The 12,729-nt window shown below is 39.9% G+C and overlaps 1 protein-coding gene across 2 annotated transcripts in view; it reads right to left on the bottom strand.

The window, feature by feature from the left end:
* The window catches only part of EXOC4 (exocyst complex component 4), a 798,914-nt gene that overhangs the window by 110,611 nt on the left and 675,574 nt on the right, over positions 1–12,729 (bottom strand). For both annotated transcript variants that reach the window (XM_069588401.1, XM_069588402.1), the window contains exon 14: positions 10,898–11,076. In XM_069588401.1, the coding sequence (XP_069444502.1) occupies positions 10,898–11,076 (179 nt within the window). The remainder of the gene's footprint in view (positions 1–10,897; positions 11,077–12,729) is intronic.

The raw sequence follows: 12,729 nt of genomic DNA, 5'->3' as shown, positions 1-12,729 counted from the left end.
AATAGAAGAGCTACTCAAAGAAGAAATTTTGGAGGAATTTCAGGTCAAAAATCAGTGGCTCTCCACCTTGGCTATTTGTTGAAGTTGCCTGAATATATCTGAGTGTGTTAGTTGCTCAGTTCAGTTCAATCACTCAGTCATATCCTTGACTGCAGCACACCAGGCCTTCCTGTCCATCACCAACTCCCAGAGTCTACTCAAACTCATGTCCATTGTGTTGGTGATGCCATCCAACCATCTCATCCTCTGTCATGCCCTTCTCCTCCTGCCTTCAATCTTTCCCAACATCAGGGTCTTTTCAAATGAGTCAGCTCTTCACATCAGGTGGCCAAAGTATTGGGAGTTTTGGCTTCAACATCAGTCCTTCCAATGAACATGCAGAACTGATCTCCTTTAGGAGGGACTAGTTGGATCTCCTGCAGTCCAAGGGACTCTCAAGAGTTTTGTCCAACACCACGGTTCAAAAGCATCAATTCTTCAGCACTCAGTCGTGTCCAAATTTTTGTGACCCCATGGACTGTAGCCCGCCAGACTCCTCTGTCTATGGGATTCTCCAGGCAAGCATATTGGAGTGGGTTGCCATTTCCTTCTCCAGGGGATCTTTCCAACCCAGGGATTGAACCTGGGTCTCCTGCATTGCAGGCAGATTGTTTTACCATCTGAGCCACCAGGGAAGCCAAAATTGCCTGAGATGATGGTTAAAAGCTTGGTACTCTGAGCATGTCCCCCAGAGAATGTGACTGGAAACTCTATAAGTCATCCTAATACAAGTCAAGGTTGAGAAGCAATCCTTTACAACAGTGGTTCTCAACTCCTGATTTGAATGGTTTAAGGAGGAAACTCCAATACTTTGGCCACCTCATGCGAAGAGCTGACTCATTGGAAAAGACTCTGATGCTGGGAGGGACTCGGGGCAGGAGGAGAAGGGGACAACAGAGGATGAGATGGCTGGATGGCATCACTGATTCGATGGACGTGAGTCTGAGTGAACTCCGGGAGTTGGTGATGGACAGGGAGGCCTGGCGTGCTGCGATTCATGGGGTCACAAAGAGCTGGACACGACTGAGTGACTGAACTGAACTGAGGCCACATTTTGGCACAAATTAAATGAAAATCTGGAGTGGGGCCCAGCATCAGTATTTTTTGGGGGGAAAGAGGCGATGTTGCATTTTGACAACCTTTTAAATTTCTTTTTTAATTGGAGGCTGATTGCTTTACAATGTTGTGTTGATGAGTATTTTTAAAAACTCTCCAACTGACTACAATTGACATGCAGCTAACTTTGAGAACTGCTACTCTAAAAGGACATTTTTCAGGAAATAACTTTCACTTACAGATGAGTTTTGAGTCAACAATACATATTAGAAGTACCTAATGTAAATGAGCTAAAATAAAACTATTTTTGGTCAAGAAAAATTCAGAGAGCACTTTAATCTCAGCATGGCCTAGTCCAAAATTAATATGATTGTACACATTTACTACAGATTGTTTAGTACACATGGCAACTAAGAAGTAGTTACAGACCCTAACTGAGTGGCTCAGAGGAGGAAAAAACATCTTCTGTATAAAGGTTTTCAGATCCACAGGATTATAATCTATCAACTGTATAACTGCTTAAGGTGGACAACTATTTTTTCAAGCAAGCTATTCAACTTGTCCAAACATTGGCCTTATAATAGATGCATTCATCATGTTAAAAAAAAATGTGTCACTAGAAAGATAGACAAAAGCAATTTTTGGTGGGAAAGTGGAAAGTCAATCTAGAATTCAGAAGGAGCAGTCTAGAGGGGACTATATGAATTGGAGGCATAAAAATCAATCCTAGAACATCACCAGCGATAAGTCACACTGATAGAAGTTTTCCTTGATAGATGTGATGAGAATGGTTTTATCTTTGTGCTTTTCCTTCCCAAACCTACAAGCCCAATGTAATCATGAAAAGAGATTAGACAAATCCATATTGAAGGACATTCTGCAAAAAATCTGACCAGTATTCCTCTAAACTGCCAAGATCATCGAAAACAAGGAAAGACTAGGAAACTGTCATAGTCTAAAGAGATTATGATTATATGTATTATGACACCCTAGATGAGATCCTGGAACAGAAAAAGGCCTTTAGATAAAAAATAAGGTAATATGAATATAGACCTTAATGAATGATAATGGATTAATATTGGTTTATCAGTTGTGTCAAATTTAAGATGCTAACAATTAGGAAAACTGGGTATGAAATACACAGGAAATCTGTACTGTTTTTGCAAGTAAAATCTAAAAATATTCTAAATTAAAATTTCTCTTAAAAATAAATCTCGGAAGTCCCACAATGGATATATTAGCATTCATCAGTGAATTAAAGTGTGGAATCACTGGGCTGGCCAAAAAGTTCCTTTGGGATTTTCTATAGCACCTTATGGAAAAATTCTAATGAACTTTTTGGCCAACACAATACATTAGTAGCTGAAATCTTTTGAGAATCATGAAGGAAGTGTAATGACTGGAGAGCAGTCAGGTTTGAAACAAGCAAAAAGGAAGCCATAGTCATTTCATTTTGGTTGGCCTGAATATTTCTAAAGATAATCAAATCAAGTAACAAAATAACCAAATTGCAACAGAAGTCATCTGATAGTGTGCAGATCTGCCAATATTATGAAACTGCACACCTGCAACAGGAAAATGTATGTCCTGTCTTGCGCCTGATTATGTTGGGAGAAATAAAAAGAACAAATTATATAAACAGAGCAGTCAAGTCCTGTAAGATGCTCTGGGGTGAGAGAATTCCATCAAGAAAGAAGTCTGGGGAACACTGCCCTGTCGTAATTACTCTATTAACATACTTTTTTAAAGAATTTTTTTAGACTGTTTAAAAAAGTCTTTATTGAATTGGTTACTATATTGCTTCCGTATTATGCTTTGGATTTTGGGCATGGAGTATGTAGGATCTTAGCCTCTGACCAGGGACCGAACTTGCACTCTCTGCACTGGAAGGTAATGTCTTACCTACTGGACCCAGGGAAGCCCCTCGTTAACACACTAAGATTTGAACAGTTTCACTGTATGCAGGAACTATATTTAACGCTCTTTACTGTTTCTCCAGTGTATTTGGTCACTAAACTCTCTTGCCTATAACATCAACAGAAACGTTTTAGAAAATGCTAGGCCTAAGACATACTTCTCTGTCAGGAGATTTGGAGGCTGGACAACTGAAGTATATATTGATGTCTTGATATAACTAAGAGGACATTTCAAGTAAGTTTCAGACAGCCAGCTGTATGGACTGGCATTATTTTAGATCTTCATCAACAGTGACCTAAGTGATGAGCTATGCCACGATCTAACAGAACTTTCTGTGATGACGGAAATGTTCTGTAACTGCCATGTTCACTAAGTAGTCACTGAATATCTGAAATGTGGCTAGTATATCCAAGCCAATGAACTATATGTTTTAGTTAATCATAATTAATTTCAATATAAATAACTACACAAGATTAGTGGCTGCTGTATAGGGCAGTACAGTAGCTAGAATATATTGTGTAACACACTATTTCAAATCTTAAAAGATGATGCTATTAAAGTGTTGCACTCAACATGCCAGCAAATGTAGAAAACTCGGCAGTGGCCACAGGACTGGAAAAGGTCAGTATTCATTCCAATCTCAAAGAAAGGCAATTCCAAAGAATGTTCAAACTACTGAAAATTGCACTCATCTCACACGTTAGCAAAGCAATGCTCAAAATTCTCCAAGCCAAGCTTCAACAGTACATGAACCAAGAACTTCCAGATATTCAAGCTGGATTTAGAAAAGGCAGAGGAACCAGAGATCAAATTGACAACATCCATTGGATCATCAAAAAAGCAAAAGAGTTCCAGAAAAACATCTACTTCTGCTTTATTGACTATGCTAAAGCCTTTGACTGTGTGGACCACAATAAACTATGGAAAATTCTTAAAGAGATGGGACCATCTTACCTGCCTCCTGAGAAATCTGTATGCAGGTCAGGAAGCAACAGTTAGAACTGGACATGGAATAATGGACTGGTTCCAAATTGGGAAAGGAGTATGTCAAGGCTGCATATTGTCACCCTGCTTATTTAACATATGCAGAGTACATCATGAGAAATGGTGGGCTGGATGAAGCACGAGCTGGAATCAAGATTGCGAGAAGAAATATCAATAACCTCAGATATGTAGATGACACCACCCTAATGGCAGAAAGTGAAGATGAACTAAAGAGCCTCTTGATGAAAAGAAGAGGAAAGTGAAAAATCTGACTTAAAACTCAACTTTCAAAAAACTAAGATCAAGGCATCTGGTCTCATCACTTCATAGAAGGGGAAACAATGGAAACAGTGACAGACTTTATTTTCTTGGGCTCCAAAGTCAGTGCAGATGGTGACTGCAGCCATAAAATTAAAAGATGCTTGCTCCTTGGAAGAAAAGCTATGACCAACCTAGGTAGCATAATAAAAAGCAGACACATTACTTTGCCAACAAAGGTTTGTCTAGTCAAGGCTATGGTTTTTCCAGTAGTCAAGTATGGATGAGACAGACTCACCCAAAAGAGATGGACTATAAAGAAAGCTGAGTGCCAAAGAACTGATGCTTTTGAACTGTGGTATTGGAGAAGACTCATGAGAGTCCCTCGGACTGCAGGGAGATCCAACCAGTCCATCATAAAAGAAATCAGTCCTGAATATTCATTGGAAGGATTGATACTGAAGCTGAAACTCCAATACTTTGGCCACCTGATTAGAAGAACCAACTCATTGGAAAAGACCCTGATGCTGGGAAAGATTGATGGTAGGAGGAGAAGAGGATGACAGAGGATGAGATGGTTGGATGGCATCACTGACTTGGTGGACATGAGTCTGAGCAAACTCTGGAAGTTGGTAACGGACAGGGAAGCCTGGCGTGCTATAGCCCGTGACGTCACAAAGAGTCGGACATGATTGAGCAACTGAACTGAACTGAACATAATAACAAGACAGGCGGAGCTTCTCACTTAGAAAATACTTGTAGAACAATTAAAAAGAGGGAGAAAAACTATTTTATTATAACTAAGATAAAATTCAGAAAGGGGTACATAAAATAGCCAACATATTTAAAGCACAGAAAGTCTGGTTACATAAAAGACAATGATGATCAGAAATGATGACAAGCTAACTATAGGCATTTAATTGCTTTCATTAAAAAAAAAAAAAAGGTGACCTTCCTGGTGGTTTAGGAGGAATATGGTATGAAGTGCTATCACTTCTAGTACTTGACCTCGGTCATGGTCAAGACAATGATGTGGCAGAAAGTTAAACTGGCAATTTGAGGACTTGTTTCCATTGGAGTTCAGGTAGAGATGTGCAGTGATCATTCTGAAGCCTTAATTTCCTTACATGCAAAACATTTGAGTTAGATGAGATGATTTCCAAGATCCCTAGTAATAGATCCATTCTAAGAAAGAAGTATTATTGGCACCCTTCTGTGTCACTGTGGCAATATTCACAATAACCAAGAGATGGATGAAATATAAATACCCTCTGAGAGATGCCTGGATAAAGAAAATACAGTATATCCATACAACAGAATATTATTCAGCCATTGGGGAAAAAAAAAGGAAATTCAGTCATGTGCTATAATATGGATACACTTTGAGGACACTGTGAAATGAACCGGTCACAAAAATACAAACACTGTATAATTCCACTTTTATTGTTGTTTAGTCACTAAGTCATGTCACACTCTTTTGCAACTCCATGGACTGTAGCCCATCAGGCTTCTCTGTCCATGGGATTTCCCAGGCAAGAATACTAACACTGGAGTGGATTGCCATTTCCTTCTCCAGGGGATCTTCCCGACCCAGGGGTTGAACATTCGTCTCCTGCACTGGCAGGCGGATTCTTAACCACTAAGCCTCCAGGGAAGCCCCCTCCACTTATATGCGGGCATCTAAAGTAGTCACCCTTGGGACTTTCCTGATGGTCTGGTGGTTAAGACTCTGGGCATCTACTGCAGGGGGTGTGGGTTTGATCCCTGGTTGGTGAACTAAGATCCTACATGTCACGCAGTTGCAAACAAAAAAAAAATGTTGAATAAAAAAAAAATTAGAAAAAAAGTAGTCAAACTCATAGAAATAGAAAGTAGACAGTGGTTACATCAGGGGTAAGGGGAGAGGGGGAAATAGAGTGTTGTTGAGGAGTACAGAGTTTCAGTTATGTGAGACGGAAAAGTTTCAGAAACCTGATGTGTGGTGATAAACACACAGTGAACAAACTCTACTTATCTGTAACTTAAAAACGGTTAAGATGGTGTATTTGATGTTACATATTTCTTAACACAATTGAAAAAAAAACAGTATAATTGCATAGCTAGTACTATAATTCATGAACCAATTCTGGGAAACAAAGTTATGAGATTTATTTGACCCTGTGGTTTCTCAAAAAAAAAAACACAAGATTATGGTATGACTTTTTATTATTCATGTACGTGGGCACAACAAGAACCACAGTCATGGGAGTTGAGGGAGCCAGAGCAAGATAAACCTGGGGTCGAAGGAACTTGCAATATCAGCCGAATTCAGAAAGGCTAACTGTTAAACCACCATCTGAGAGACTGATCTGGGCTCCTAATGCTGCCAGGAGCCTGAGTCCAGCTTGGTTGTTCTGGACTGAGAGACTGGCAGCCTCAGGCCAAAAGTCTTTAAATCCAGGGATGGGCAGGTAGAGGCCAGGGAAATGTTTTCAGGCACATTATTTTATAGAAAAAATATTCAACATTTAATTTCTGAGGCATAGGACAGAAGAAAGAGGTTTAGACTGAAGCAAAGGGAGGTTAATAAAAACTAGATGACCTCCTCAATGGTATGGTTACGTAAAGAGCAGAATACATAATCAAGGAAGTTGCAGATTCTCGAATCCTGGAGATTTTTACAGAATCCAAGAAGGGAAGAAGGGACCCCTGAGGAAGCAAGGCAGTGAAAATAAGCCCTGGAGCCCCCCTCAAGTTCTCTGTACTCTATTTTTAAAAGCAACACCTCCTTAAAACACAGGGATAAAATACAAAAGAAAATCATTAGTGTTCCATCATTAGTGTGGATGCAAATTTCTATGTAGGTCACATTTTGCTGAGAATTTTCTTAAAGTTAATTTCAGACTCTTTATTTAGTACTCTTACAAACAGCAGCTATTACAGAGGACAGACAGTCTGTGCCTTTACTACAAAGTTGAAACTCTGATCAATGAGGGGAGATATCTATAAATCTAGATCCTGAATGTCCAACACTAAATATGGTCCTGCTCAACTTCCTTGCACTGAAAGCATATTTGCTAAAAACAGATCCGAAACATAGAGATTCTAGAAGTGGGAGTGGGAGACGGAGCCATGGGTAGGGGGATAGTTAGAAACCAAGGCGTATACAAGGGGAAACTAAGAGACCCACGAGCGGAGGCCAAGCTAGGTCAGTTCAAGTCTTCCCTAGGACAGCTTCAGGAGCGCTTAGTAAAAATGCTCTTTTTGTCTGGGATCAAAGAATCTTCGGGCTGCTGGTGGCCAAGAATGTTACCATATGACAAGGTCTTCCCTGAGACGAAATAAAGGAATGCAGCAAAATTAAAGAACGGGGGAGAGAGAGGGCAGGCACATAAACATGTCTGTTCAGCCACATCTGAAGTCTTTGATTTACTGGTTTTATAAATCAAATAATTTTTTTGGTCCTTTAATTGGGCTGTGACTGTCACCGGGCTTCCCAGGTGGCTCAGTAGGAAAGAATCTGCCTGCAGTACAGAAGATGCAGGAAACGTGGGTTTGATCCCTGGGTCGGGAAGATGCCCTGGAGGAGGGAATGGCAATCCACTCCAGTCTTCTTGCCTGGGAAATCCCACGGACAGAGGATCCTGGTGGGCTACGGTCCATGCGGTCACAAAAAGTCGGACACGACTGAAGTAATAGCACTCAACACAAAGAAGTTTAAGTAGAATAAGTTGAAGGAAGACTGAGCAGGAGAATACTGGGAGAAATGGAGCAGGAACAAAGGACTGTGGAAGGATGAAAAAGGAGCAGTGTCTTTGGTGCAGTTAGGATCTACATGAGGTAAGGAGACTCTCCTAAGTGTAAGGAAAACAGAAGGGTGTGGATGCAAATACGAAAAGAGATGGAAAAACTATTTTTGAAAAAAGGGTCAACTCTTATTTCCTGGGCACATGGCCAGCCATGCTCTGCCATTCTCCTCTACTTGAAATATTTCATAAAGACATGAAATGTTTCATAAAGACATGAAATATTTCAAGTGGAAGAGAATCCTGTTATAATATCTAAAGAGTTTTTTTTTTTTTTTTACTATGAAAATAATTTTCTGCAAACTTTCTCCAGGTACCTTACTTATAATAAGGCACAGTATTATCATCCAAAATAGTTGAACAGATGTGGACAAAAAATAAACTTCTATACTTCTTTTCTTGACTTCCCCCCATCCTGAGTCTCTGGGAGTGCTAGACAAAAGGCTGGCATTTTCTTCATGCTATCGAGTCTCCAGACTTGGCAATACTTTTGTTGAGGTAATCATGTGGCTCATTTTTCAAAAGAATATAAAGAGCTGTTCCTGACTCCCTTTCTAAAGTCACACTGACATGGAACAATCAAAGTAACCCATTATCAGAGAACCCCCTGCTTTGTTCAAATTATAAACAGCAATGGGCATCTCTGCTGGGAATTCGAAGACTAGGCGAGTGTGGGTGAGCGAGGCATGCTGCTAACAGAATAAACCAGGCTTGCTTGATGCTTTGTTTTAACAAAGACAACATAACTAGTGATTACAGTTCACTTGGGTTTTGCGCTGATCGTCAAAATGCTGACAGTCACTTAAATCACTCACTGGGTGGAATAATCACCCTGAAAGGAACCGAGAGGGTACAACTTATATTATAAAATGGAATTGAGCATACGAGAGGTATTAACGGGTGTGGTATGAGAGATCTTTGTCAGAAAACCAGAGATAATAGAAGGCATGAATTAGACATCAACTGTACTGGGGACTCTTAGTGACATGAACACAACAGTGAAATGGTGCAATTACAGAGTTGAGCATAACTCTGAGAGCATGTCGTTCCCTTTTTGAGAACAGTCAAAGCCAGGCTGGCCCGTGTGGATCACTCAGTGGCTTGCTGTAGAGGCTGTGTCCTGTTTTGCCTTGTGGAACCCTTTTAGAATAGAAATCTGGACTGCTGTGCTGCCAAAGTAAGAGACTGCATTATTAAATATTAGACTTGGATGACCCGCCAAACAACAGGACTCCTTCCAGTCATCACTCACACACCAGCCCAAGCAGCCCTACGTTTCAAGAGTCAAAGGAACCTGGGGCAGGAAGCATCTGGTTCCTTTTCAGAGCTGTTTACTTTGCAAGGAGCAAAAGGGAAAGTCAGCTCCTCCCTGGTTTTTTGTTGTTGGTGGTGGTGGTGGAGTGAGGTGAGTCTGGGAGATAAAATGGCTAATTTTAACTACGACCTGTGACAGGTTCCCTGATCCGAAGGGGTCATAAAACTGAAAGCCTCTCAAGGGTATCTACTTAGGCAGAGTCTGCTCAGACTGATACTGCACCCAAGCTATCCACAGTAGATGAATATATTTCTAAGAGTAAACATGTACAATTTTATTATCAGCTAAAAGCAATATTTTATATAATAAAAGTATAAAAATAAAATATTATCAAAGAGTAGTATTTTAATGAGATTTCTAAAGCAGAATACCTAACATCAAAAGCCCCCTCCCTTCCATCCTTCTTCCTCACCCCCTGTTGACCCCCAGGACAGCTACACAACCTGCGGGAGATCATAAGTAGTGAGCATTCAAAAGTCTCCTAGACTCTGCCCGTGAGACTCATGTTTCAGGAAATAATTTACTCTAGTTTATTTCATCCACATCTTCTCCCTCTTGGGTCTGGAAATCATGGTTCATCAAGTAATAATAACTTTTCAAGAGACAGTGATAAAAAATAACTTTCTTTGAAGTTCACAGTCCAAATAATATAAGTTTTTCCTTTAATAATCTTCTAACAGTTCAGTCTAATATTAACTTCAGAGCTGATTTAGTTTCTTTCATGTTCTTGCTGTTATTTTGCTTTTTTCTATCCTGTTTTCTGTCCCTCCATTCATGCATTCAAATTTGCCATCTCCTTCATTCCTTCCGCACTATCATTTTTTCTTTGCCTTTATTTTAACTGTTTAGCACTTCTTAACTAATACTTTTAAAAAGTATTTATGCTACACTTAATGAATACATTTTGTGTCTCAAAGTTTTCAAATTATTTTGAAATAACCGATCATTGGTCCTTGATAGAAAAACAGGTTTCCTATTTTCACTTCAGAACCTATCCTTTAATTCCCCTGAAATGTATAATGAGGTTATCTTTCAGCCATCTCTTATCTAGAATAACTGTTTTGCTCATTGTCTGTTTTCTAGCATCTTAACCATTTCTATTAATATAACTGTCTTTTTAGATACTTTTCATTTATTTTCTATCAATTAAAATGAAAACACCAACCAAATATACAACTTTGAGCTCCAAGACATAGTTTCTACCCTTGAGAAGTCATAAGGAGGACAAAATATACTGCTTTCTGTTCTTGAGACATGGTGTTTCAATCTTACATGATCCTGGGTTTCTAAGGTTTAATGTCAAGCTATGCTAACATGGACCTTTTTTGACTTCCCACGCCCCAGCACACAGAAGTCAAGATTTCTTTGTTGCACAGAACCACAAAGTACCAGAGGCTCAGCACAAGAAGAATCCCTGAACGGATCTTCTGACAACTTGGACACGTGCCCATATGGAGATGTGCAGACACTCTCTCATTGCAAATGAATGTACTCAGTCTAGTTTCTCAGCTGTCCCCACAAGATCCACCCCATCAATACTTACTCTGGGATGTAGAAAGACTGGAGAAAGCTGACTTTGTTCGGCCTGCTAACCATTCCAAGCTCTCGTGCATGTTGGCCAAGGCTTTGAGGTAGCTGACGTCACAGAGGATGTCTTGTGGAGGGATTAATTTATCACCCAGGTTCCCAATAAGAACTTCTGACTCCTTGCCAAATGCTGCCCTGCGCAACAAATCAGAAGCACACTTTACTTACAGCCTGGAAAAGACAGAGGTGGCAAGACGCTCTAACGCTTGTCTAGCAAAGATAGTTGTTATCATCACTATCTTAGAGCATGCTATTTTTCCCACTTTCTGTTTCGTCAGAACATTATCATATACATATGCTGGCATTATCATATGCATATACCTTCTCCTGTTGTAAGAGAAACTTATTGGAAGAACAAAGACCCTGAGGCTTGTACTCCAACCAGTGTGGGCCTGGTTATACAGTGACAGTCCTTGAAGATGGCTTCAACACCTGCTTTTTTGTAGGTTTTCCTCTTGCCTCTTCTGCTGTGGAAGTTGAATAATAGCTTAGGGTGTTAAGTATATACACGGTTTGAAGGTGATTATTGCCGGGGGCCAGTGTGAGGAACTCCGCCCATGGCAAAGGTCATGAGGAAGGAGGCTTGGCATACGCAAAGGCGTGATCAAGCCTCAGGAAACCCCCTGTTCCCGAGCATCTACCCCAAAACCAGAGTCTGTTTTATGCTCTCACCCACACCTCTGACTTTACAGGGGCTCTCCCCCATAACCGTTTCTCTCGGAGAAGGAGTAAACGTGCAGCTCCAAGGCAATAAAATTCCTGGGCGTGACAAGAGTGTTTCAGCTTACGGACTCCTCTGAAGGTTATATAGCCCACCTGTATAGGTTTGTCCGACCACATGTGATTGTTTACAGCCTCCCAACCTGAGAGGCACAAGATGTTTTAGACTTACTAAAGGCAAATTCTTTTGGGGAGTTAGAAATTATTAGTATAGTGGGTTGGTTAGGAATTATATTGGTGAAGGGTTTTTCATTTGTTGTGTCAATAATTGCTGCTAATTCCCTCCCCTGGGTGGGACAAGGATGTCTCAGGTCAAACCTCTCTGCTGACAGACTAGCTTGTGTGACAGGATTATACATACTCCAAACACATGATTGTTTACTACCTCTTAACCGTAAATAGCACAGAGAGTTTTGGAGTATTTTGAGAGTCTTAATTAGCATAGGGCTTTTTCTTCTTGTTGAGTCAATGATTGTTGCCAGGCCTCCATATCCTTAGGTACTTGGGAATATATTAATCAATGTATTTGGAATATAGAAAAGGAAACATAGTAGTTTTTAAGGTTAGCAATACTAGACTTTTTGAGTTAATGAATTTTCTCTTTTGTAATAGATCATTGTACTTTGTTATAAATCACTGTGTCCTTGCTATGTAAAAATGTAACTTTATCACTATCTTAAGACTAAATAAATCTTATGGGGAACATTGGTGAAAGGATTTTCATTTGTTGGGCTGATGTTTGCTGCTAAATCTCCATATTCCCTGCCCTTATAATGAATATAACTAGCATAAAGGAGAAATAAGCATTAACCTTTAAGTATATAGGAGAAATAAGTATTAACCTTTAAGATTAATCATATTAACCTTGGGTTAAATAAATTCCTTTCTTGATTGTAACTCACTACACCCTCACCCTATAGGAATGTGACTTTATTTGGAGGGTGGTGCCTGGTTTAAGAAAAAACACCCTTGGAAGAAATAAGTTTTTTGGTTATCAGAAAGAAAGGATCATAAAATGTCAGCAGGTCTCTCTCATGGCCAGAAGATGATGTAATATCCCTAAGACCT

The sequence above is a fragment of the Ovis canadensis genome, chromosome 4 (genome assembly GCF_042477335.2).
Source record: "Ovis canadensis isolate MfBH-ARS-UI-01 breed Bighorn chromosome 4, ARS-UI_OviCan_v2, whole genome shotgun sequence".
In the NCBI taxonomy this organism is placed as follows: domain Eukaryota; kingdom Metazoa; phylum Chordata; class Mammalia; order Artiodactyla; family Bovidae; genus Ovis; species Ovis canadensis.
Note: the sequence above shows the minus strand (reverse complement) of the source record. Positions and strands in the feature narration are given on the sequence as shown.